The sequence below is a fragment of the Cyprinus carpio genome, chromosome A14 (genome assembly GCF_018340385.1).
Source record: "Cyprinus carpio isolate SPL01 chromosome A14, ASM1834038v1, whole genome shotgun sequence".
In the NCBI taxonomy this organism is placed as follows: Eukaryota; Metazoa; Chordata; class Actinopteri; order Cypriniformes; family Cyprinidae; genus Cyprinus; species Cyprinus carpio.
Window position 1 is genome coordinate 6,550,752 of NC_056585.1, and position 26,737 is coordinate 6,577,488.

General features: G+C 39.8%; 3 protein-coding genes across 3 annotated transcripts; 1 reads left to right on the forward strand and 2 right to left on the reverse strand.

Annotated features, from left to right (window-relative positions):
• Nucleotides 1-5,650: 5,650 nt before the first annotated feature.
• LOC109060052 (putative threonylcarbamoyl-AMP synthase) lies at nt 5,651-7,620 on the reverse strand. Its single transcript, XM_042770692.1, has 5 exons — nt 7,424-7,620; nt 7,166-7,328; nt 6,850-7,015; nt 6,357-6,451; nt 5,651-6,277 (listed from the first exon to the last, which is right to left on the reverse strand). The coding sequence occupies exons 2-5, from the start codon at nt 7,230-7,232 to the stop codon at nt 6,192-6,194; spliced, it is 414 nt and encodes a 137-aa protein (XP_042626626.1). The 5' UTR covers nt 7,233-7,328; nt 7,424-7,620; the 3' UTR covers nt 5,651-6,191.
• A 73-nt stretch (nt 7,621-7,693) lies between these two features.
• LOC109060031 lies at nt 7,694-10,140 on the reverse strand. Its single transcript, XM_042769661.1, has 5 exons — nt 9,949-10,140; nt 8,306-9,778; nt 8,124-8,216; nt 7,932-8,036; nt 7,694-7,821 (listed from the first exon to the last, which is right to left on the reverse strand). Exons 1-5 carry the CDS (start codon nt 10,103-10,105, stop codon nt 7,694-7,696), a joined length of 1,956 nt encoding a protein of 651 aa, XP_042625595.1. The 5' UTR covers nt 10,106-10,140.
• Nucleotides 10,141-11,220: 1,080 nt separating this feature from the next.
• Nucleotides 11,221-15,674, forward strand: LOC109060032 (cis-aconitate decarboxylase-like). Its single transcript, XM_042769797.1, has 6 exons — nt 11,221-11,473; nt 11,847-11,910; nt 12,150-12,337; nt 12,551-12,643; nt 13,224-13,429; nt 14,474-15,674. Exons 1-6 carry the CDS (start codon nt 11,456-11,458, stop codon nt 15,399-15,401), a joined length of 1,497 nt encoding a protein of 498 aa, XP_042625731.1. The 5' UTR covers nt 11,221-11,455; the 3' UTR covers nt 15,402-15,674.
• The last annotated feature ends 11,063 nt before the right edge of the window (nt 15,675-26,737 follow it).

The following is a 26,737-nucleotide window of genomic DNA, read 5'->3' on the forward strand; positions in this document are numbered from 1 at the left end:
TCTAGTACAGAACACGTAGCCAGTTTTTTTCTTTTTTTTAAGAATATGCTAGACAAGAAAAGAAAAGGTAAGTGCTAGTATTAGTTGGTTAAGTGCCGGACGTAAAAGATGAGTCTTTAGATGTTTTTTGAAAAGGAGTAAAGACTCAGCTGTTCGAATTGAGATCGGGAGGTCATTCCACCAGCCGGGCACAGTCCAGGAAAAGGTCAGTGAGAGTGATTTTGAACCTCTTTGGGATGGCACCACAAGGCGTCGTTCACTTGCAGAGCACAAACTTCTGGAGGGCACATAAGATTGAACTAGTGAGCTTAGGTATGTTGGTGCCGTGCCAGTGGGCAAGCATCAGTACCTTGAATTTGATGAGAGCGGCTACTGGTAGCCAGTGTAACCTGATGAGGAGAGGAGTAACGTGAGCTGTTTTTGGCTCATTGAAGACAACCCTTGCTGCTGCATTCTGGATCAGTTGCAGAGGCTTGATAGTACATGCAAGAAGGCCCGCCAGGAGAGCATTGCAATAGTCCAGTCTGGAGAGAACAAGAGCTTGGACAAGAAGTTGGGTGGCTTGCTCTGACAGAAAGGGTCTAATCTTCCTAATGTTGTATAAGGCAAATCTGGAGGACTGGGTCGTTGTAGCAATGTTGTCTGTGAAGCTTAACTGATGATCCATCACAACTCCTAGGTTTCTGGCTGTCCTGGAAGGAGTTATGGTTGATGAACCCAGCTGTATAGAGAAGTTGTGATGAAACGATGGGTTAGCTGGAACCACCAGCAGTTCAGTCTTAGTAAGGTTGAGCTGAAGGTGATGGTCATTCATCCAGCTAGAAATGTCACTCAGACAGGCTGAAATGCGAGCAACTACCGTCGGGTAGTTGGAATGAGAAGTAGATTTGAGTGTCATCAGCGTAGCAGTGATAAGAAAAGCCATGCTTCTGAATGACAGATCCTAATGACGTCATGTAGATGGAGAAGAGAAGAGGTCCAAGTACTGAGCCTTGAGGAACCCCAGTAGCTAGTTGTTGTGACTTAGAAAACTTCACCCCTCCAAGACACCATGAAGGATCTATCAGAAAGGTAGGTCTTAAACCACAGGAGTGCGGTTCCAGAGATGCCCATCTTTCTGAGGGTGGACAGGAGAATCTGGTGATTAACGGTGTCAAAAGCAGCAGACAGGTCCAGCAAGATGAGTACTGAGGATTTGGAAGCTGCTCTTGCCAGTCACAGGGCTTCAGTAACCGAGAGTAGGGCAGTCTCAGTTGAGTGGCCACTTTTGAAGCCAGATTAGTTGCTGTCCAGGAGGTTGTTCTGTACAAGGAACATAGAGAGCTGGTTGAACACAGCTTGCTAAAGTGTCTTTGCAATGAAAGGAAGAAGGGATACCGGTCTGTAGTTTTCTAGAAGTGCTGGATTTAGAGATGGTTTCTTCAGCAGTGGGCTTACCGGAGCCTACTTAATTGCTGAGGGAAATGTTCCAGAGTAAAGAGAGGAGTTGATAATGTGAGTAAGTGAAGGTATGACTGAAGAAGAAATCGCTTGAAGGAGGTGAGTGGTGATCGGATCCAGTGGGCAAGTAGTAGGATGACTGGACAGGATAAGTTTGGTAACGTCCGTCTCTGAGAGTGGAGAGAAGGAGGAGAGAGAGTGTGCATTAGTCGTTGTGAAGTTATCCTCAGTCTGCGGTGTGGAGAATTGGTCACTGATGGTTCTTGTCTTATTTGTGAAGAAAACTGCAAAGTCGCCAGCTGTAAGAGTCGATGGAGGAGGAGGTGGAGGCGGATTAAGAAGAGAAGAGAAAGTTTTGAAGAGTGTGCGAGCATCATAACAGTTGTTAATTTTGTTGTGGTAGTATGATGTTTTAGCAGTGAAGACATTTGCAGAGAAGGAAGAGAGAAGAGACTGATACACACTGCGGTCGGTAGCGTTTCTTGATTTATGCCATTTCCTCTCTGCAGCCCTGAGTTTAGAGCGATGTTTACAGAGAACTTCGGACAGCCAGGGGGCAGATGGGGTGGTGCGTGCTGGTCTGGATGACAGTGGGCAAAAGTTGTCCAAGCAAGAGGTTAGAGTGGAGCAAAGAGTGTCAGTAGCACTGTTCGTGTCCAGAGCTGAAAACTGCGAGAGTGAAGGAAGTGAGGATGAAACCACAGAGGATAGGCGAGATGGAGAGAGTGAGCGCAGGTTCCGTCGAAAGGTGACCTGCGCTGGAGTGTGTGCTGCTTCAGGAGTAAATGCTAGGTTAGCAGTAATGAGGAAGTGGTCTGAGGTGTGCAGTGGAGCAACTAAAGAGTTGTCCACAGAGCAACAGTGTGTGTAGATGAGGTCCAGTTGGTTGCCTGATTTGTGTCGCTGTAGTAGACACTCGCTTGATATCAAATGAGGCGAGTGGAGTGTTGAAGTCAGCAGCCTGGGGTTTATCTAGGTGGATGTTGAAGTCACCAAGCAGTACCAGAGGAGTACCATCTTCAGGAAAGTTTGATAGCAGCACATCCAACTCCTCCAATAAGTTTCCCAATTGACCTGGTGGATGATAAATGACCACAAAGTGGATTTTAACAGGGTGGGTTACAGTAATTGCATGTGATTCAAATGAACCATTACCTGTAGGTGATGGTTGAAGGTCAAATTTCCAATCTTTTGATATTAGGAGACCAGTACCTCCACCCCTCCCAGTCGTACGAGGAGTGTGGGAACAAGTGAAATTAGTGGAGAGGGCTGCTGGAGTGGCAGTGTCTTCAGGTTTGATCCAAGTCTCAGTTATTGCCATGAGGTTAAACCTGGAATGAGTAGCAATAGAAGAAATGAAGTCTGCTTTGTTAACAGCAGACTGGCAGTTCCAGAGACCAACTAATTATTGTCCTATTAGTTGCATTGTCTGTGTCTTTTATTTTTATTATTATTGCAAAGAAAGGCTTAGAAATGCTTTTAAAAGTATTTTAAAACAGAGAGGATAATGATGGTTATGGGAGTGGATGTCTGACGTATGAAAACATGTCAAACATGTCAACACTTCACTTTCCTGTGCTACACATAGGCAGGTATCGTTTTGTTTAATGACTAAGAGCTTTGGAATGACTTTGTATTTATTTAGTAAGGAAAAAGGAAATAGATTGCATAAAACTAGCAGGGTCACAGAAAGTTTTAATGTAATCTCATCAGTTTTCAAAAGTATGTCAAGTGTAATTCTACCACAAACACTTTTGCAAATGAACTGATATGGAAGTATCTGTGTATTTATGTGCTGGACAGTTTCTAAAGTAAATTCTTTCTTCAGTTCCCTATCCACCTTATTCCTGCGCCCCATGATGCTTTGCGCGAATTATGGGTGTTACGTCCGTGAGGCTGTGAACACTCAGTGAAAGGCTCGCTCTATGAATGCTATTATACATTTTATGAAAATGACATTTAAAAGTTTAAAAGCAAAAACAAGGTACTTTCAACAGACTTTGAATAACCCCTATTCTTTCCACAGCCAATATCACTGTAGTAATATATATCTGTATTATGTAACATATGTTGCCTTAATCAAAAATGTTCATTAACTTCAGCATTGCAAGATACTATTTCAAAGTGATTTCCGTCATTTTGACAGATAATAAATTGCATTTACCTGTGAAAACAAACAAACCTGGAAAGAGACGTGAGGATTTGAGAAGAAAAACAAGAGATTCTCTGTGCATTCCAGTGAATTATCGATGGAATATATGATAAATTAAATTGGGAGAACAGACCACAGATGTGCAGTATATGAATTATGCATACATTTGCGATCAGAATTATTCAAGGCTACAAGAAGACACTGTAAATTCCTAGACAAAGCAACTGAGAAAAACCATTTATAAACTTCCACAGACTTGCAGGATTACCTGATGAAAGGAGGAACAACATTTCACAAGAGTACAAGAGTGCATAGTACAAGAAGAACACTAGACACAAATGGCCTTCATGTCAGTACACCTTGCCGAATGCCACTCTTGACCAAGAAGAACATAAAAGGCCTTGTTGTGTCTTGTTATGGGTGCTTTGCTGTTGCAGGGAGTGGAAATCTTGTCTGTTTGAAGGGCACTATGGATTCTTTGAAGATGCCTTGGTGCAGAAAATGAAGCTTGATGATGAGTGAACTCTCCTGCAGGACGATCATCCCAAAGTACACATCCAAATCTACTTATGCTTGGTTCAGGGGTCAGTCGTAGAATATTCTTCAGTGGCCTGTTCAGTCCACTAAATCTTCAGATAGGTCTTTGGTGAGATTAGAAGAAGCCAGTGGAAACATGAAAACCAAAGATTATCAGCCATAATGGGCCAAGGTTCCAGTAGAGAGGTCTCAGAAGCTTCTAAGCAATTAAGAGCAATGTTTATTTAAGGTTAGAAAGAATAAAAGATTCTGCACAACAATGTAACTCTTGGGGGTTGAATACTTTTGTACTGGAATGTTTAGAGCCAATTTTATTTTTGTTCATTTTTCATCAGCTTTACACTCAAGAGGCGAGACACTGCAGGTGAATAGGGTAAAAAAATTAACTAATAGTTATCACCTTACTTACCAAGTTGATTGATTACATTGATAATTGCAAACATTTTTTGTATTACAAATTTTCTAAAATGTTATATTTTAATATGCAAATGAGGCATTATTTAATGAAATATGCGCTAATTTGCATAAATTTCTAGTACAGAAATCTGAACACTGGATGAAGTTAGTTTTAAAATTCTTGTTTATTTTTTTTGACATATTAGAGTCAAATGTTTTTACAGAAGGAATTCTGGGTATCTCTTTTTGTCACTCCATAATTCAGAAAATACTTTGAACAGCTAGAAAACAATATATTTTCAACGTTTTTTGGGGAATAAAATGTTTTATATAATCAATATAATCAAGAAAATTACATATGAACAAATCCCTCTGTAAAAACCTTCAGAATAAAGACAGGAATAAATATGTAAAGTTTGGTGTGCTAGAGTGCCACTAAAGTGGAGATATATGGCTCAGAGTTGGAGAAAAAACTCATTTTGAGAAAACGGCCTTTAAAAATATATATTGTAATTGAAATCTATTGACACAGAGAGAAAAAGTGCTATAAAAGAAATACTTAACAGTGTCTTTTGGATGTTTTCTTTCCATAAGTCTGAAAAAACACTTTATGAAAAGCCAAAAAGCCCAAAATCTAAATATTGACAGGTGCATGAAAAAACTCTGTTTTTGCCTGCAGTGTCTCCCCTTATTTTTGTTCATTTTTCATCAGCTTTACACTCAAATGTGTATTAATAAACTTTCTTTAATAGTTTACTGGTTCTTTGGTTGAATTGGTTTCATGACCCTTTTTTCATGGCAGCAGAATGTCTTGCAGGTCAAGGGGGTGGAATAATTTTGATTGCAACCATATTTATACAACTATCATCTCCAAACTATAATATATGGTTTCCTTTTTTTTTTTGATTTGGTCTGCACATTGCTGTATATTTACTGCATGCAGTGCATTGCATATTTTCTGCAAATTCTTAAATATCTTGCTTTGTGTTTATTTTTTATATTGTCCCTTGTGTGTTCTGTATTTGTTGTCTTAACTGGTTTTATAGCATGAACGCTTAATAGCTTGCTTGGAAAAGCATTTTAATATAAGCTCAGTAAGCTTTGATTTTCATGACAAAACAAATCTTCATGTCAGTATTTTATTAGACAGTTATAAAGCACATTTGAAAAAAGAAATCTCATGCATACAGTTTCTCAGTTCACAATACAAATACAAGCATACTTTGCAGAGATAATATTTAAATACATTTTCACTCTGGTTGAATTGCTCATTGATTTCTAAGTGCTTCTGTTTAGTATATTTACTCTTGATCAACAAAGGCATGATCCACTGAAAGAGTACATAAATAGCAATAAATTAATAAAAAATTACAGTTCAGTATTAGAACACTTTTCAAACTTCACAAGCATTGGCAAACATATAATACATTTACACATCTGTAACAGGTTTATGTAGCTAATGCTTACTTAATACGGGCTTCAACAATGCTCACTTTAACATGTTTTCAGGGTGATACTCACAATAGCTAATAATGTAGTGAAGTGATATCAAAATTGCTTTATATACATGTAAAGTTTAAGTTCTATCTTCATATACAAATTGAAACATCCTTCAAATTGAACAAAGCAAGTAAAAGTGCTGTCAATGCTGATGTTGGTAGTAATTCTACAACATGTTGCTTTTTACTCGTTCAAAAATCTGCCTCACTTTCAGTGCAGGCACACAACCTTCACGAAGAATGCTGATAGTTCCTAAAGATGAACAAAATGTTATTAATAATAATGGAATATAATGATAATAGGATATCAGGTGTTTGGGATATCAGCTTACCTTCATCAATTTTGAGGCAGTTCACTACAGTTGATGCCACCAACTCATTAGATTCACCATCACACAGGACTCCATCAATCTTGTGACCAAGACGGCTGTTTCAGAACAAAAGAAAACAATACTTTGATTATGCTCACTGCCACAGCGAAGACGTTTAGTATTGCAAATTAGTTATTGTTTTAAAATAAAATGTCAAGACAAGCAGAAAACACATCCTTCCTAATAATAAAGTTGGCTTCAGAAGAAGTATACTTTAATATAAGAGGTAAACCTTTAATTACAGAACACTCTGCTGTAATTAAGTGAAAGAATCAGTGCGCCTAACAATAGAGTGTTGTGGTTTGTTCTTGTTAAAGTTTTTTGAAGGTAGCAGAACAGCCTGGATTATGCAAAAAAAAAAAAAAAACATATTCACAGTGCATTTGTTTGGCAGAGTTTGTATTCACTTGCAGTACTTAGCCTCTAGCACTTGTTAGGGCCTTTATAAACTTACTTGATGACCATATCATGGTGGGTACTGTCAGCTTCTCCACTGGGATTGGCTGATGTAATGGCCAATGGGCCGGTGAATTCACACAGGTGAGCAGTAGTGGTGTGGTCAGGTACTCTAATCATAATGCTATCTCTGGTCCCCACACGGTCATATGCAGGACCCACACCTGCGAAAAATATAAGCAGTGAAAATGACTGGAGATGATAGAGAATCACAGATTTTGCTCAGTAAAGTTTTCTTTTGGTTTGGTGATATCCCATTTTTGATAATAGAGTTCGGTGTAAATGCAAAATGTTGTATCTGTTAATAACCTTACCAAGTTTGAGGAGCCATTCGCACTTTGGGACAATGCAACTAATGCCTCCGGGGTAGACATTTCTCATGAACTCCCAGAGCAGAGGGCTGAAAGGAGGTTTGGCGGCCACAAGCTGCTCCACACTTGAGATACAGATGCACACTGGCTTCTCTGCAGGACGGTCCTAACAGAGAGAAAAGTTTGTGGGTCAGTTTACAAGAGCGCAGGCATTTGATGATTTGTAAGACAATATTGTGTTGCTTTTCTGCAGGCATGTACTTTGATAGAGTAGATCTTCTCAATTGCACTGGGGTTCTTGCATGAAGCAGCCAAGGCATAGACAGTATCTGTAGGAATGCCACATACTCCATTGTTTTCCAATGATTTGGCAATCTTGAGGAGTCCGCTGGTTTCCCGAGAATTAGCGATGAAACATGGATATGTGGTCTCAGATTCCTTCTTTTTCTTGTTTTGGATAACGCAGATCAATTAGTCAAGGAAGTTTTTTTTATGATTATGAATGTAAACATAATCTTCATAAACATTTTGTCATAATTGAACTAATACCTTGATAAGGGAAGGTCCAACTGGAATCAGGGTTTTGGAGAAGATACTATTCACAAGGGATGCTAGCATGCCATACAAACATATGATGGCGAAAACTGCTAGCATGGCAACTAAAGAAAGAGTTTCAAAGCAGTGTGAGGTAACTTTTACATATTATTCATGTAGTTTCATCTTCATCTTCACAATACGTTTTCTTACAAAATGTATTTGTGTACAGTACCTTCTAGCTGATAGGGCAGTCGTCCAAGAGCAGAGAGGAGAAAACAAACTATGATGACCTCCATGATGGTGGTCAGTGCCAAAAGAACAAGATTGTTGTAGGCCGCTGTAAAGAAAGAGTCCAATTCGCAATGCTTAAAAACACAGGAATCAGTTGTGAGAGTTTATGATATGTATTTGTAAACAGACCTACCAACTAAAATCAAGAAAGCGTTAATGACCAGGAATGCTATTGCTCCAGCTGCAAAGCCATTTGCTGACTCTGTGGATATTTGCAAACGATGTCCTGCAGGAAAAATAGATCTTAGATTTCTACTCAAAATTGTAGCCAAGTATTTTTTTTTATTCTATCTATGAATTAGTACATTTTCATACCTGCAAACCTAAACCAGCTCCAAGTTGCCCAAATAGCCACATAAAAGGAGGGAATGACAGAGCCGAATCTCTGGCCACCTTGTACCTGTAGTCGACTGACGTAGGCCTGGATGATGGCTCCTGGGATGAGCACCCAAGGAACAGTTAGGTCGAAAAATGCCAGGCCGGGCTGAATGCTATGGATGGCTGAGAGTGCAGCCACTCCATTGGAAAGATAAAATAAAGCATCAGAGAGCTGTGCACCTTTATCCTCAGACTCATTTATTTTGGACCTCTTGAGGTAACTGAGATATTTCTGCAGGGATTCGGTGGAGACAGGCTGGGGTCCAACTGGGATCAAAGACTTCTCAGCAATGGTGTTGATGAGGCGTGCAAAGGTGCCATAGTAGGACAGGAGAGTGAAGAGGGAGCAGGTCACTCCAAAAAAGATGTAGTACCTCTCAATGGGAATCTGGGAGATGGTTGATATGGTCACCAGGACAAAAAATGAGTTGTGAACTAGCTCAAGAGTGTCTTTGTGTAGACTTGCGATGCAGAAAACCAATGCAGCAGACACGAAGAACCAGTTGCCAACCATGGCGTGCCTTACTTCACCAGCTTCAGTCCGGCCAATGGTTACTGATACCACATGCTCTTCCCAGGTCTTCACCAACCAAAACACGCAGTGCAGGCCAAACTTGGTTGCATGGTAGCAGTCTTGACGCAAGTATGCATAATAGCTAGATAGAAGCTGAGCAGCAGAATTGATGGTTATCCAGATGGCAGCTACTGAGACCGACGGGAAGTAGTTAAAGGCATAGAAGGCGAAGATAAATGGTGAGACTGTGTCGCAGAAGAACCCCAAGGCCATAGGTTCAGCATATTTTGTGTTTTTCTTCTTCTCTTGGCCCAAGCTTTGGGAGCTACTTGCGTTAGTGGTTCCTAGTAGCAGTACGTTGAAGAGAGGGTTTCCAAAACCCTTTAGCACATAGCGTTGGGCCAGTCCCTTGATTAGCAGTGCTGATGAGCCATATATGGCAAAGAGCAGAATAAGGAGCTCCAGAACCCCAGAAACCACCAGAGCCCACCCTGCTACCAGACCAATAGCCTCAAATATCAGTGTGAGGGTGATGGCCCCAAACACAAAGGGCATGATGTAGTTTACAGTTGCTGAACAGAAGGCCAGCAGAAAGGATAACAGAATGTAAGGTACCAGCCCAGCTATGGCAGACTCCTTGATGAACATTGGAATGTCGGTTTTGTTAATACTAGTGTCTGTGAACAGATCTTGAATGGTGTTATTTATCGATGTTGATTCATTGAACAGGTTTGGACTTTGTTGGTTGGCACCTAGGAAAATTCTTGTGGCCCCATAACTGCCCCACAGCACTGCGTATCCTACAAAGGACGTCCCACTCAGATGGTCATATTTTCGGAAAGAAATCAAGCCTGCCACTAGCTGACACACTCCACCAATTAGAATGAGATGAACACCTGTATAAATTGACATAAGATGCAAAGAAAAGGATGCATGATGTAGATGCTAAACTGAACTAGCATAAATGCATAACATGTATAGGTTTCAATTGTTTTCTGATATTAGCATATAATGGTATAATTATTGTTTGTTAATTTAAAATGACAAAACAATGATCTGCAAAGACCTGCTAATATGTTTTCCACTCCCTCTGCAGGAACGCCAGTCCTGGCCCCATGGAAGTTCTGCAGTAGGACAAGGAAAGCACTGATGCCATTGGCCAGAAGCCCAAGCACACCCGGCTCTCCATAAAAACTTGCCGGAAAGCCACTTGCTGATGCCATGAACTTCCCTTTAAATGTAGCTTTCTGCTGATAAGATTAAGTTGGGTAAATAGCACATAATGATAGACAGTAAAGGTTATACAATATATATACTTTCATCAGTCAAATCATCTCATAATCAAAAAAAAAATAATATATAATAATAATTCACAGCATGCTTAAATAAGTTTACCAGATTTGATCAGCCTAAATTATTTGATATAACTAGGTTAATAAAAATAACTTATAACTGATGGATATCAGCCAGGTAAACAGCATGCTAAAATATTCTGCACTTTTAGTGGTGGTTATATGCATACTTCTACAAACAAATTTAATGTATCATAAAGGACCATTAAACACCTTCATAAAATGAAGCAGTCAAAGCCGAGTTAAAATGTGCCTCGTAATTCTATGTGCCAAAAGACTTCTCATATCTTGAGTGTGCACTAAACAGCCTATTCATGGGTGTGTTTAGTTTCACATTCTCCCTCCCCTCTGTAGGTAAGCAGCGCAGGTGTCCAGTTCAGCAAACAGCTGAGCAGTAGCCAAACGCTTTTCACAGAATGGATGCTTCAGTCTTCAGGCATTAAAACTCAAACTGCCTTTCTAACACAGATGTCTGAAGGCTCTCAGCTGAACAATGATAATATTACATAACTGTCTAGGTGGTGGTTCAGTGACAACTGCAGAGATTTAATCTGTTTCATTTTAAACCACCAGCAGACAGGAGTCAACATAGACAGCTGTCTGTGGACAAGGCTTGAGGATAAACTAACAGTAAGTTTGAGCAGACTTTTATATATCCAGATTAAACAAAATCAAAACTAAATAGGCAGTAAAACTGTTAGTGTTGCTTTGTATATTTATGTTGCTTAGGTTTTTATTATATGGAACAAAAGAATTACAGAAATAATAGACTTACCTAGTGAAGATCCTTGATCTGTGATGAAGTGTTGAGATGCTTGTGAAGAATGCTTTAAGTTTATAGAAACAAACTCAATGGAGCTGGGAGGAGTTACAGAGATGTCAACCAACCCATTTCCTCATCAGTGATGACATCACTGACCCTTTCAATAAGACAGTTTGTTTCCTGCTGAAAAAATCCCACCTATTAATCTAAAAATAGTATTACTTTGGGAAATCCAGCCCTGGTTGTTCTTTAGGTTTAGTGGGTGTATCATTGTCTTTTGACGTTCAGTACTATATAAAAAGGACATGCAGACACTTGACTCTAGCACATCAGCATCCTCTACCTACAACCATTTCATCTCTACGCTGAAACAGGGAGAAGAAGCCAACATTTCTTCAACTTTACATCATTGACAAAAGATATCAAGCATCTTCATATCCTGAACAAAAACTGACAACATGCTTTCAACTTTACAGGTAGAGAAAATGTTATGCTGTCATGTTCTGACATAGTTGAGCAGTTTATAGGTTTATGTATGCTTGCTGAATTTTTAAAGAAAAACAGTGTTTGTTTTATTATTATTAATTAATTTGTTAATTAATTATTTTATTTTTTACTGAAGTGTATTATTGAAGCCAAACTATTTACAATAAGTGTTGTTGGGGTTTTTTATGTTTCATAGAAGGAAAAACTAGTATTACATAAAATGTTATCAAATAAAAAGGCATTTGACAAGCATGTCAGCTTTTTTAATTGGCATGCATAAATGAGAACAAAACATATACTATATACTAACTTCATATACTAAATGTATAGCTGAGTCACTCAAAGATAAATGTTTGTACACAGAGATCCACCAGATACTTGTCTGCTGTTTCTGCTGCTCGAGGACTCCATAAGTCTGCACTAGATGGTGAGCAAGCTCTACTGTCACAGCTTATTTGTCAATAAACTGCTGTTTGTTAACTAGTAATGGAAAAGAAAATACGTTGAAAGTCAAAGCTTTTGTTAGGGTCTGGAATTTAACATTTATACAGAATGACTAATTGACTAATCTAGAATAGTCACTGGCACTCAGAAGGACGGGTGCTATCCAGCAATGTCAAGTGTTTCAGTGTTAACTTACACTTTATCTTGTTACCCTGTTTTTAGTGGCAGAGCGTCCTGCCCCTGAGGAAACAGTGACCAGCAGTTTTGGCAGGTTCATTCAGAGTGTCCAGCCAAGGCATCTGTCACCAACCGTGCTGCAGCGCAGCAAACGCATGGTTCTGGACAGCATCGGCGTTGGACTTCTGGGAAGCACCACCGATGTGTTTGATCTGGCCCTTCAGCACTGCCAGGTAGGGCACGGTCCCGATAGTAAATTGTAAACTTTAGAGAAAACGGCCTGTGTTTTTCCATCATTAAGAGATGCCATTTTCAGTAGAACTGAGTGAAGTCAGGTCTGTGTAATCAGAAACAGTGGTGTACAAACATAGCCCATGTTTAAGCAGTAATTTTGACCATTTCTGATATGTTGATATGTGAATGAGTCATTTATCCTCTTCCCCAAGCACATGTATGCTCCTGATGACGTCAGCTTCGTCTACGGCCGCCGAGGCATGAAGCTCTCTCCAACCCTCGCAGCTTTTGTCAATGGAGTAGCAGTAAGTGTCATCACGTGCATTGAGTTGTAACTGTATTTCCTAGCTCAGATTACACTGGATGTGTAATTCAACATCCTGGTCACATACGCAGTGTTTCTCCAGAAAGACCTGTTCTGCAAGCCTGAAATTAGCTTCCAGACAAGACGGTCAATGAAGCATTAAATTCCAAACTTGTTTTGTAACATTCAGCACCATTTTTGGCAGCCAGTTGTGGTAATGTAAAAATAAACATCTCAAGTTATGAAACCTTAGCAATGTGGAACTTTCATGGAGTACAAAAACATCCATAGTCTTGTAGGAAAGTCTGCTGTGGACCCTCCAAATTGAGTGTGTTAAACCAATAACACTTGAGGAAGTGTTTCAAATAGAAACTAGACAGGCTGTGTTATTGGATCTTACTCATACCGCCGACAGTCATGCACAGGATTTTCCTTTTCCCTTGTAGGGCTTTGCCTATGCTAGAGAAGATGTCTGAAGGCAATGACATGACAATCAGACATGAATACCAATGTGTAGAAACATAAACCATCATCCCAGAGCTGTCACTCTAGACCTTGATTGACATGTCGGTTTTCCACAGGCTCATTCAATGGACTTTGATGACACTTGGCATCCCGCGACCCACCCCTCTGGAGCAGTACTGCCTGCCCTCCTTGCAATAAGCGACATGTTGCACAACAACAGCAAACCAAGTGGGCTTGACTTCCTAACCGCCTTTAATGTGGGCATCGAAATTCAAGGCCGACTGATGAGATTCTCCAACGAGGCTCGCAACATCCCTAAGAGGTTAGAGTCCATTTTTTATGTCTCAACTTAAGTGAGCGAGAGCAATAATTGCAAGTCTAAGTACAGCACAGCGTGAATAAAAGCATGGATATTCTGTGAGGTAAAACACACGGAGCTGGGTGGGTCGGAGCATCGCAGATGCCATGTGAAAGTTCACAAAGCTCCTTCAGACAGCTGTTTATGCAGAGCAGTTCTGTTTGTGCTCCGAGACACTTATAATTTGTTATTTCCTGAGTGCTGTGAAAACAGAATCCACCTGGGTTCTGGAATTATGTCCAAAGCTGGTTGAATTTTACTGGAGCTTGCTATTACTATTTCAGACTTTTACAGGGTTTTCACATGGCAAACAATAAAAAAAGAGTGTAAATATTAGACATACTCATTTTGAAGGAGGAAGGGAGACATATTTAGAGACCTGTGCCCTCATTTGGGTGTGGACAGATTTGATCTTAGAGTATGTGTACATTTTTTATGCATACGTTCGTTCTCTGAATTACACGTATGCACATTTGAGAAATGATTGTAAGATCAAATGTAGGTATGGTTTCTATGCAACATTTTAGAAATGAAGCCCATACAAACTACTGGAGACACAACAACAATAGAAAGCCGTATTGTGACGGGATTAGGAGAAACTCGCAACAGTAGTTTGAACAAGTATAAATACATATTTTATTGCAAAAGCAAAACTTTTGGACACTGGACGCATCGAAACTTCCAGTGTCAAATGAAGTATACTTTGAAAATCATGTGTTTGGCTGTCCCCAAAACTGAAGAACAATTTAAGCTTTAGATAAGAGTCAAGTCAAGTCACCTTTATTTGTATAGCACTTTATACAACACTGATTGTCTCAAAGCAGCTTTACAGTGTCAAACAGGAAAATAGTTTGCCAATAATGCAAGAGGACAATAACAAAGAGTAATTTTTCTGGTTAAAGTCAGTTCATTGATGATTCAGTGATCACGCTAGAACAGTTGTGGATAGTTGATTTAATCTAATCTGGTAAAATAATGACCATGCTCTTTCTCTGTCTTTCCCATCAGGTTCCATCCTCCCAGTGTGGTGGGCACTTTGGGCAGTGCAGCGGCTTGTGCTCGCCTCCTGTCTCTGGATCGCAATCAGTGCAGTAATGCCTTGGCCATCGCTGCATCTTTGGCAGGTGCACCAATGGCTAATGCTGCAACGCAATCCAAACCTCTTCACATCGGTAACGCCTCACGCCTGGGTCTCGAAGCAGCCCTGCTGGCGTCCCGTGGGTTGGAGGCAAGTCCTCTAGTCTTGGATGCAGTACCTGGTGTAGCCGGGTTCAGTGCTTTCTACGAAGACTATGCCCCGCACCCCATCAGTTCCCTAGAGGAGGACGAGCACAGCTTCCTTATAGAAACACAAGACATCGCTTTCAAGCGCTTTCCTGCACACCTCGGCATGCACTGGATCGCCGATGCTGCCGCTGTCGTGCACAAGACCCTAGTCGGCCTGAAAGAAGGCAGCATTTCTCCAAACCTGGTGCAGGATATCCTGCTTAGGGTGCCACTGTCCAAGTACATCAACCGTCCATTCCCGGAGACGGAGCACCAGGCACGCCACTCCTTCCAGTTCAACGCCTGCACCGCCCTGCTGGATGGAGAAGTCACAGTGCAGTCCTTCCAACCGGAGGCCCTCCTGCGGCCCGAGCTTCAAGCGCTCCTCTCCCGCGTCCGTCTGGAGCACCCTCATGACAACCCAGCCAATTTCAACATCATGTATGGTGAGGTGGAGGTTACCTTGGTAAGTGGAGACGTCCTGCGAGGGCGCTGTGACACCTTCTACGGTCACTGGAGGAACCCACTTAGCCAAGAAAGCCTTCAGAAGAAGTTCCGTAGCAATGCAGGCACTGTTCTGTCCAACGAGAGGGTGGAGAGGCTGATTGAAGCAGTCGAAGGCCTGGACCGTTTAGATGATTGTAAACCAGTACTGGCTCAACTACAGTAAACAGCATGGTGCTTTATTATGACATCAATAATGTAAAATGAATCTTGATTTTTTTTGTGGGGAAACACAACTACTTGTAGGATTTATTTAAATAGAAGTACTACTCATGTTACAGTCTGTCTCTTTCTCTCTCTCTCTCGATGTATATACTGTAGAGTAACTGTATTGAACATTTCATTTTCTTGCTTGTCTGTTTTCAAAAGAGTTTATACAATATTTATGTACAATATTTCTCAAAATGCCTAAAAGAATGTTTGTAAATATAAGTGAAAGTTTTTCTCTCATAAGCTCTTATTAAATATTGTATAATTAAATCTTTGTGATGACTTCTGTTTGAATTATGTAACGTTGTTTAGAATGAAACTCAATAATTTTTTTTTGCCATACAAAATAGTTTATCCACCACATATTTTTATACACACCCACAATACATATATAAAAGGACAAAATAAAAGAGGTCATCTTCCTTCATCATTCAAATAGTTGGGGAGTCTGTACTACAGACTGTATTCAATCAAAGCAATCTAACGTGTATTGCTAAAAAATTAAAGTAGCTATTAACACTAATTTGACAGCTACTTGGAGAGTTGGACTGTGCATCTGAGATCAGCAGGTTAAGCCATTGCTAGATTTATACTGCTTGGGGTTTAAGGTCAAAAAGACATTGACGATGGCAAATACATGAATGTCTCAGCATAATGGGACTGAATAGAAAGTGCAGGACAAATTTGGCATTTTACCAGAAAAGGCAAGAAATTATATTTTAATTAAAAAAAAAAAGTAAATATTTAGGTCTATGAAGCCCATCAAAATTAAATGATGATTAGGGACATGATAATAGCTTCTATATTAAAGAAACATTAACATTTTAAAATACAAACCCAATTCCAAAAAAGTTGGGACACTGTACAAATTGTGAGTAAAAAAGGAATGGAATAATTTACAAATCTCATAAACTTATATTTTATTCACAATAGAATATAGATAACATATCAAATGTTGAAAGTGAGACATTTTGAAATGTCATGCCAAATATTGGCTCATTTTGGATTTCATGAGAGCTACACATTCCAAAAAAAGTTGGGACAGGTAGCAATAAGAGGCCGGAAAAGTTAAATGTACATATAAGGAACAGCTGGAGGACCAATTTGCAACTTATTAGGTCAATTGGCAACATGATTGGGTATAAAAAGAGCTTCTCAGAGTGGCAGTGTCTCTCAGAAGTCAAGATGGGCAGAGGATCACCAGTTCCCCCGATGCTGCGGCGAAAAATAGTGGAGCAATATCAGAAAGGAGTTTCTCAGAGAAAAATTACAAAGAGTTTGATGTTATCATCATCATCAGTGCATAATATCATCCAAAGATTCAGAGAATCTGGAACAATCTCTGTGCGTAAGGGTCAAGGCCGGAAAAATATACTGGATGCCCGTGATCTTCAGGGCCCTTAGACGGCACTGCATCACATACAGAAATGCTACTGTAATGGAAATCACAACATGGGCTCAGGAATACTTCCAGAAAACATTGTCGGTGAACACAATCCACCGTGCCATTCGCCGCTGCCGGCTAAAACCCTATAGGTCAAAAAAGAAGCCATATCTAAACATGATCCAGAAGCGCAGGCGAACAACATATGCTCCCATCCAGACGTCGTCTCTTTCAGGGAAGACCTTGCATTTTCCAACATGACAATGCCAGACCACATACTGCATCGATTACAACATCATGGCTGCGTAGAAGAAGGATCCGGGTACTGAAATGGCCAGCCTGCAGTCCAGATCTTTCACCCATAGAAAACATTTGGCACATCATAAAGAGGAAGATGCGACGAAGAAGACCTAAGACAGTTGAGCAACTAGAAGCCTGTATTAGACAAGAATGGGACAACATTCCTATTCCTAAACTTGAGCAACTTGTCTCCTCAGTCCCCAGACATTTGCAGACTGTTATAAAAAGAAGAGGGGATGCCACACAGTGGTGAATATGGCCTTGTCCCAACTTTTTTGAGATGTGTTAATGCCATGAAATTTAAAATCAACTTATTTTTCCCTTAAAATGATAAATTTTCTCAGTTTAAACATTTGATCTGTCATGTATGTTGTATTCTGAATAAAATATAGAAATTTGAAACGTCCATATCATTGCATTCTGTTTTTATTCACAATTTGTACAGTGTCCCAGCTTTTTTGGAATCGGGTTTGTATAACTAAATTTACATTACACGCTAAATAGAGCTAAATGTACCTAAATTGTGTGACTAAGTTCAGTATCCGTTATTTATCCTCTTTAAGTCATGGGGACTAAAAATGTGTCTTTTTACCATAGGCCCATAAAAGACATCTTCAAATTATGGTATTAGAAATAAAATTGGTACTTTAATTTGGCAAATAAAGTTACAATCTCATTACAATGTTTTCAGGAACTCCATCTCTGATTACGAGTAATATATCTCAAAATTAAAAAAAAAAAAATCTTTATAATTGTTAATACATAAACTCTTGCTACAAACACAATATTTAGTTTGAACTCAGGAGACAGGTTGTGATGTAAATTCAAGAACAGCTAACACACTGTAAACAAAAACATTCCCCATTACCCTCAGAAAGTATCTGAAAATATTTGGAGAGTCAGTACGTGAATCTCAATCAAATATTGGGAGTAAAACAATGCGTTGAGTCTCATTGTCTCCTCCTCCATCCATTCCACGTCTGAAGACACAAAGACCAATGCGGTTAACTACTTGGGAAGTCAAGATTTTCCTATTATGGTGTTCTTGAATGTTGAAACAGCTGAATTGACAGAAAACCTATGTTTTATATTAATCCAGCAGTGGAGGATAGTGTGGCGAGGTTAAAGTTCAAGGCTGTTGTTAAATACTTGAAAGAAATGAGTCATGAACTTTTGAGAAAGGCACTCAGTGCTAGCTTGATCCAGGGATACTGTTCCTGTAATAAGTGTACTTTGGATACAAGTGTCATGCTAAATGACTATTTACTAGAAACTTGGATGAGGATATGGGTTTGATGAACAAAAGCTGCCTTTTGATTTTGTGAGGACAATACCAGCTAAATATGTATACGTTTGTTGAATTTCCACCATTGTTCCCAGTGACACATGCATTGTACACTGTTGAACACTCAATAGTGTGCTCTTTAGGGTACTCGGCAGTGTCAGTTTACCTGATGATGAACAAGTTTTCTTTTTGTTTGCTTTAATTCAGTTCCTCAACCTTTATCAAGATCCTCATCTTTTAGTATTCCCTATTTTGTTTATTTTGGATACAGCGTGCCATTATGGTGCAGGCTATAGGTAATTCCAGTTAGGTGACATGACACCCATGATAGACTATTGATGTACGTGAACTGTCGATTGTGAAGTGAAAGTGAGTCTTTGTTTTTTTAAACTTCCGTGGAAAGAAACCATAAACAATAGAATGACAGGAATAACGGATTTTTGTTTCTTAATAGTGTCACGTACCATCACATTTGTACCTGTTAAAAAGTAATAAAGTTATTAGGCTATAGGTAATTCCAGTTAGGTGACATGACACCCATAATAGTCTATCGATGTACGTGAACTGTCGATTTTGGTTTCATAATAGTATCACGTACCATCACATTTGTACCTGTTAAAAAGCAATCAAGTAATTATGTAATATAAAGTAATTATCAGGATTCATTTTTCTCACATTCTTAAAGAAAGGAGATTTACATCCAAAAAAGTTGTTCAAATATAAACAGAGAATGGTTTAAGAGTGTTAAATAACCAAATAAATAACATTGAGAAATGATTGAACAAACAAAAAGAAAGGAAGCTCATTGATTTGAGGGAAGGGAGTCCAATAAACTGGAGTTTTACAATTTCTCAAAAGCCTTATGACATAGGTCAGACTTTCCTTCTAAGATTTGACCTCAAGATAAAGCAAAAACTGAAAGTTTGTGAATGTGTGCTACAAGATATGAAGAAATCTGATCAGACGTCATAATACCTAAGTTACCATCAGTCATCCTAAGATATCATTAACACCAAAAATGTCCTTCACGAGAACTCTATAGCAACTCAAATTATTTAATTTTTTTGTCAGGTGGCAGCACAATTAACATTTCTAATCACATGATTTCAGTTATTAACTGATGAATTAAGGAAATATTTCTATAACTTGAGAAGTTTAGTAACTAGACAATAATCTATTGTTGAAGAACTAAAAACAGTTTTCCCCATAAATGAAAGTAAATGTTTCACCATGCTCTAACATAAATTAAAGATGTTTTGGGAAATACTAAAAGAAGTACTGAACTTTGTAACTGTAGCCTATGTTTCACATAAAGAATGTCTACAAAGTTGATCAAGGGCCTTAAATTCTTTGTCTTATCATGACCCTCATTCACGAAGTTTGCCGTAAATGCTGTAAACTTCAGACAATGACTCTCTTCTGTTTGATACGTCCAAAGAAATAAAACAAACAGATAAGCAGATAAGAGTTACTTAATCAGACCTAAAGATGTAAAATAAGACTCACATAGAGCTGATAGATTTACTGAGTCATTAAACTGTCAGTTACAGTAAACCAGATTAAACAGTTTGGAGAAATGGAAACTTAAGTGTATGATGATGAACGTCATAACAGACAGGAGATTCCTGGATGAGCAGTTATGGATGTTATATAATCAGTTATATAATGTGAAATCTAAGTAAAAAATCATTGAGGATCTGTCATTATGGATAATATTTATATTTATTGCATTAAAGGGGACATAACAATTTCAGCCAATCTCATGTTAATCTGCAGTACCTGTATAGTAGTATTGCATGCTTCATATCTCCGAAGAGTCTTTAGTTTATCTTGCTACGTATACTAAGTTAGGCTAACCGAGACCTGTCATTTGCACTTATATATTGCTGATCTTTTGTTAGTTTTTGATTGCTTCTACTGTCCTCATTTGTAAGTCGCTTTGGAAAAGCGTCTGATAAATGACTAAATGTAAATGTAGTTTTATCAGATTTATGAAAGAAAGATACAGCTCTATGATTCTCTCCAAAAACAGTCGTGCTCCTGGAGGCGTGCCGTGGGTGAAGCTAAAGAGTCAGGAATACTAACAAAACACAGAAATTTGATGCAGTTTCACTTACAGCCTTCGGTTCTGACTCGTGACCCGGGATCTTTTATTGCTAGGACTACTCCATCTATCAGTATCAAACAATCTGCAAATCGTACAGTAACGTAACTACTTTTTCGGGTAAAAACTAGTGTAATGCGCTACTACTGAAAATTTGGTAATGAAACGTAGTTCATTTTTCAATTCGGCGCAACGTTACTCTTCGCATGGTTAGATTTGACAGCGACGTTGCCATCTGCACACTTGCGCAATAGTCACAAGCTCCACACGGTACGTGACAGAGGCTGGTAGCAGTCTGCAAAGCAATCATGGCAAGTGAGAAGCAGCCGACGCTAACTTTTGAGGGATGGAGGTATTCCCACTACTTCAAACTCGCACCGGTGTTGGAGAGCAGGGAAGCTTTATTGGCTGCCCTGATGTTGCCGAAATGTAAAGTTCGGTGGATAGGGGGAGAAGCGGCGCGTGCGCTGCTCATAGCGGAGTGTCGCACTCTACCCCATGATGCAGAGCCGGCTGAGAATAAAAACAGAGAAGTTGCCGCACACAGCAGCGCCAATGAGAAGGACTTTTTTTTCTTTTGGTGAGGAGGAGGAAGACGCAGTGGCCTTTAGTGCAGACTCAGAGGTACTTGAGTACATGAGATCAGGCTCAGAGTTAGAAGTTCTCAACCATTTCCCCCGAGTGAAAGCTGTGTTCATGAAATACAACACTGCCACACCATCCAGTGCACCGTTAGAAAGGCTGTTCAGCCTGGGAGGTCTTGTGCTTACCCCCAGAAGAAACAGACTTTCAGATAAACGTTTTGAAAGACTGCTCCTGATGAGGTATAATCACCCATTTTGTGCTGATTTGGAATAGGTTGCCTGCCACCCATGCTATAGACAACTCAAGCCTATGCCTAATATCTTCTTTTCTATCTGCATATCATACTGTGAAGTAGGGCCAGCATATTCAGTTAACATAGCCTTTTTAATTCTGAGGCTAGTCATGCTTTAAGTTGTGCTTGATTTTATTTTGGTTAAAATGACTTTGCCTCTAAGCTGTTTTATGCCATTTTATTTTATTTACACAAGCCATCGACATCAAGCCATTTTTAAGTTATTCTTTTTTCTTTTGGATTTAGATGAGGCATGCATGTTTTATTTTGAGACATATGACCCATTTTGAGGTTACCATGTTGTTCCTAAGGAGCTTACTGATACTATTTTTTTTTATAATAAAGAGCACAAAATAAATACCTGTTATGTCCTCCATAGTATAACTTTATGTAGGCCTACACATTTAGAAACAGATATTGGGTTCTGCCCAAAGTCAAGCAACATAAAAGTAATGTAAAAGTAACGAGTAACATAAAAAGTTACTTTCCAAAGGGGGTAACTAAGTAACAGATTACTTTTTTAAAAAGTAACGAGTAACGAGCAAACACTACTTTTTAAAAGTAACTTCCCCAACACTGTTTATAATTGAAATGACGGGAACAAACAAACACACTTGCGAAACTCCCCTGTTGTCCCAGAAAAAAAGAACTGCATCCATTTTTCCTGTGATGCTGGGTTCTTTGGGTAGCTGAACAAGGTTATATTTCCCTCACAACCAAAAAAAGGGGTCCTTTGAAGACATTCAAAGTCCTGTGCAGCGCTGCCCATGACTTCTGTAACCCCAATGAAGCACATTGATGGGCTGATTTTGCTCTTTCTCGGGTTGATGTACAAGTGCTCTTTTGGAAGAAGTGCCTATAAAAGGAATTCTTCCCTTAATGACGTCATACAGGGCCAATGAGCCAACAATGAGACCCAAGCCATTTAGGATGAGGACTACATAACATAACCCTCTCCACTTATAGGGGGATTAGGTAGAATTAAGCAGACAAAGTCATCCAGATTACTGTATGAAACCTGGTGAAGGTAGACAGCAATGACCAGCCGGAAGCCACACAAATGGTACCAATAGAAATCCCGCTGGATCAAGCCCAGGAGGAGGCCGTTCTTCTGGTGAAGTGGGCTCTTGCACTTATAGGGCACTGCAAGCCCGCTAGGGTGTAAACCAAGGTTACAGTATCCATTATCCAGCGAGAAATCCTCTGCTTTATAACTGGCAGCCTTTTAGAGCGGCCTCCGAAGCATACAAAGAGCTGCTCTGAGCCCCTTTACAGGCCAAAGCAATCAACATACACTGTAAGAGCCTGAACCGGGCAGAGTGGACTGGGACACTGCTCACCATCTGAACTGAGGAGCGCCAGAAGGGTGATGACTTATGCTCTAAAAGGAGTGGAGAGTACTTTCAACACATACTGTAGCCGTTTCTTGGTTTGAGGATGACTCTGCAGTCGTTATGCCCAAACTTAAGACAGAAAGCACTGACTGACAGTGCTTACAGGTCACCCACTTGCTTGACCGACACTAGAACCAAAAGCGGGGTGACAGGGCCTGCAAGTCGGGTGACTTTTTTGAGAAAGGCACTCAGTGCTAGCTTGATCCAGGGATACTGTTCCTGTAATAAGTGTACTTTGGATACAAGTGTCATGCTAAATGACTATTTACTAGAAACTTGGATGAGGATATGGGTTTGATGAACAAAAGCTGCCTTTTGATTTTGTGAGGACAATACCAGCTAAATATGTATACGTTTGTTGAATTTCCACCATTGTTCCCAGTGACACATGCATTGTACACTGTTGAACACTCAATAGTGTGCTCTTTAGGGTATTCGACAGTTTCAGTTTACCTGATGATGACTAAGTTTTCTTTTTGTTTGCTTTAATTCAGATCCTCAACCTTTATCAAGATCCTCATCTTTCAGTATTCCCTAACCAATATTTTGTTTATTTTGGATACAGCGTGCCATTATGGTGCAGGCTATAGGTAATTCCAGTTAGGTGACATGACACCCATGATAGACTATTGATGTACGTGAACTGTCGATTGTGAAGTGAAAGTGAGTCTTTGTTTTTTTAAACTTCCGTGGAAAGAAACCATAAACAACAGAATGACAGGAATAAGGGATTTTTGTTTCTTAATAGTGTCACGTACCATCACATTTGTACCTGTTAAAAAGTAATAAAGTAATCATGTTATATAAAGTAATTATCAGGATTCGTTTTTCTCATATTCTTAGACAAAGGAAATGTAATATAAACAGTTTTTGGTCATATACAGAAATGTGATTTCTTTATGCTGTCAAAAGTGTTAATGGTTTATATTTTACTGGAGTATTTTTATTCACCCACATAAAACAAACAAACAAACAAACAAAAAAGCCTCATGTGGAAAAAGTGACACAGTCAGTAGGTAGTTATGAGGATGTCAAAGACACCCTTTAAAGAAAGGAAGCCAGAAGCACTTAATAAAAAAAGTTGATCCAATATAAACAGTGAATGGTTTAAGAGTGTTAAATAACTAAGTAAATGACATTCAGAAATGACTGAACAAACAAAAAAGAAGGAAGCTCATTGATCTGAGGGAAGGAAGTCCAATAAACTGGAGTTTTACAATTCTCCTCAGGGCCCCCCTAGAACTATAGACTATAGATAAGTCCCAAGTCAGCACAGTATGAGGACGAGGTGGATTCAATCTATGAGCTCCCGTAATTACTCCCTTATCGACTTAATGACTAAGTAATGTCTGCTGACTGATTGGCCAGCCTGAGAGAATGATTCGCCACGATGGCTGCTACATATACCAGTCAAAAGTTTTTGAACAGTAAGAATTTTAAGTTTTTTTTTTTTTTTTTTTTCGTTATGTAGTGTAACCAATAACTATAATTTGTTGTTGATGGAAGCGAGTCCACTGACCTCGATTTCTGCAGTCTCTAGATTGCTGGTGTCGGTGGATGATGTCTTTTTTGTTTGTTTGTTTGGTTTCGAAGTATTTTGCTGAGTTGTGTTGTTAGCTGTATCCATCATGCAGTGGTTGTAGTGGTGATCGATGTAAGCCTCTAAGTATGCTAATTCCTCCATTATGTACAAAAAAAAAACTTTAAATATTTTAAAGTGTAATTTATTCCTGTGATCAAGTCTTCAGTGTCACATGATACTTCAGAAATCATTCTAATATTCTGATTTGCTGCTTTAAAAAAACATTTATTATTATTATTATTATTATTATTATTATTATTATTAGTGCTGTCAAACGATTAATCACATCCAAAATAAAAGTTTTAGTTTACAAAATATATGTGTTTGTACTATATATTTATTATGTATATATAAATACACACACACACATATAAATTGATCCTTTGACACACATTATTAATAATATTTAAAATAGTTTTTTTTTTTTTTTCAGGATTCTTTGATGAATAGAAAGATCCAAAGATCAGCATTTACCTGAAATAAAGAGCTTATCAGTTAAACCATCTGGTGATGTAGCCTCCATTCTCCTGGAGCTACCATGTCCCTGGACAGCATGTCTGCCCCCTGGTTCAGTGTGAGTAAGAGGAGACTGCCTTGTGCCCACAGAAAGAGGCTTTGAACCAACCTGACTTGAGACTGCCTTGGTGATTTATAAAGGCTACCACTGTCATGTTGTCTAAGTGGACCAGGACGTGGTGCCACTTTAAGGCCAGCAGGAAGGTTTTTAGGGCTAGAAAAACCGCCATCATCTAGAGGCAGCTGATGTGTAAGTGCTGCTCCAAGTTTGACCAGGAGCTGGATGAAGACGTCCCAGGCACCAGGTGTGGGACGGAACATGGGCTTTGAGCCAATACTGAAGGGGCTGCATGTTGAGCAGGCCAAGAGGAATCACTTAGAGAGTGGCCGACATGAGACCAAGCATCATCTGAAAAGCCCCGAGGGGATGTGGGAAGTCCCTAATTTGAATGACACCTACATAGTCAGGGAGCTATGCCCATATTCAGGCAGAATCGATAACTGTCCCAAGAAAGACCACTCGATGCCTGGGAGACAAAAGAGCTCCCATCTGTCTCAAAAGGGTAAGACGCCTATCTATGCACTTAGGTTGAGTAGGGGCTGGCCACATCTTGATGAGCGGGCCATTGGCAGGAGGAATGTCGACGGCATCCCTTCAGGTACCACTCACCAAGGAGGCCATGGGTGGGCTCTTCTGGAGCTGACCAAGCCAGGCCGAGATCCTCCACAGCCTTAGATAGAATGTAGGTCAGCTCGCTGTCCACACTGGGACATGTTGTCTGCATCAGAAGTTGTCTGGCTCTTTGCCAGAACACACCCACTCTTCAGCATCTGAAGCCTTTAATGACATGGAGTCATCAACGACAGCTTCCTCCTTAGATGAGCCAAAGGAAATCAAGCCGCTCACAGCCAACGAGGGGCACTGATCCTCGTGTGTGAAGCACACCGGTGGATCGAGGCATTGGGTGGAGAGTGAAACACACAGGGGCTGTGCCGGTGTGAGTTCACTTGAGCCCGGTGTTAAAACCCCACTGCTCCACTGTTTCTTTCTCCTAGAGGAGAGAGGAAATGGGAAAGCAGAGAGGGGAGGTCTTCTTTAATGAAGGTGATCCACAGGCAGAGAAGTGTGAGACTCATGCTCTCACAATGAGAGCATGCTGTCCCAGTGAGCGTAGCCTGCATCAAACCACTGCACGAGCCCCACTCACAGCGTAGCATTTGCAACAACATCGCTGGAAATTGCTCAGAAATCTGCTCTGTAGAATGCCAGATGGCCCCAGGGGAAGGTCTCTGGCTTCTTCTGCTGCCGGGGGCTCCTTCTATGGATGTGCGTAGCAGGGAAGAGGAGATGATCTCCGTCGCTGAGGGAGAATTTTTTTTATAAAATGGCACTCAGAGCCAACTTATATAGAGGTCGGCTCCTCCACTTTTGGCGGGTTGAAGAGCCATGAGTAATTTTTTTACAGTGTAAGAATAAAGAAAACTTAAGTCAGCAAATTTGTTTTCGTTAAAATTCTTAGCATTTGCTGGTGCGATAGCAGTGTCATCCTCCACATGAGCCCTCCATCAGTAGTATCGTGTAATAAATTTGTATTATAGGAAACAAATTAAACATTTGGTAGAATTGTGATACTGTTTATTAGTGATAGTTTAGTGTGTAAATTGTTGAAGATTATTGAGAAAACAATGACGTCACATATTATCAGTAATGCATCACTGTCCCTCTTGACCAGCATGAATCTGACAGTACGAAATAATCTGTTAGTTTGTCCTTCTACATGGAAATTAAAGTCCTGTTCACCAACAGATTGATGACTGGAGTATTATTATAAATCACATCACCCGATGAG

Bases quoted from the DNA above. Each gene is read 5' to 3' on its own strand.
- LOC109060032 (XM_042769797.1), top strand. The intron at 11,911-12,149 runs GTGAGCAAGCTC...CCCTGTTTTTAG, and splicing joins CCATAAGTCTGCACTAGATG to TGGCAGAGCGTCCTGCCCCT. The intron at 13,430-14,473 runs GTTAGAGTCCAT...CTTTCCCATCAG, and splicing joins GCTCGCAACATCCCTAAGAG to GTTCCATCCTCCCAGTGTGG.
- LOC109060052 (XM_042770692.1), bottom strand. From the start codon at position 7,232: ATGAGAAATGTCTACCCCGGAGGCATTAGTTGCATTGTCCCAAAGTGC. The intron at 6,452-6,849 runs GTAAGTTTATAA...GTTCTGAAACAG, and splicing joins CACCATGATATGGTCATCAA to CCGTCTTGGTCACAAGATTG. The intron at 6,278-6,356 runs GTAAGCTGATAT...GTTCATCTTTAG, and splicing joins CTGCCTCAAAATTGATGAAG to GAACTATCAGCATTCTTCGT.
- LOC109060031 (XM_042769661.1), bottom strand. From the start codon at position 10,105: ATGGCATCAGCAAGTGGCTTTCCGGCAAGTTTTTATGGAGAGCCGGGT. The intron at 8,217-8,305 runs GTATGAAAATGT...TTTTTCCTGCAG, and splicing joins GAGCTGGTTTAGGTTTGCAG to GACATCGTTTGCAAATATCC. The intron at 7,822-7,931 runs GTACTGTACACA...CTCTTTCTTTAG, and splicing joins ACTGCCCTATCAGCTAGAAG to TTGCCATGCTAGCAGTTTTC.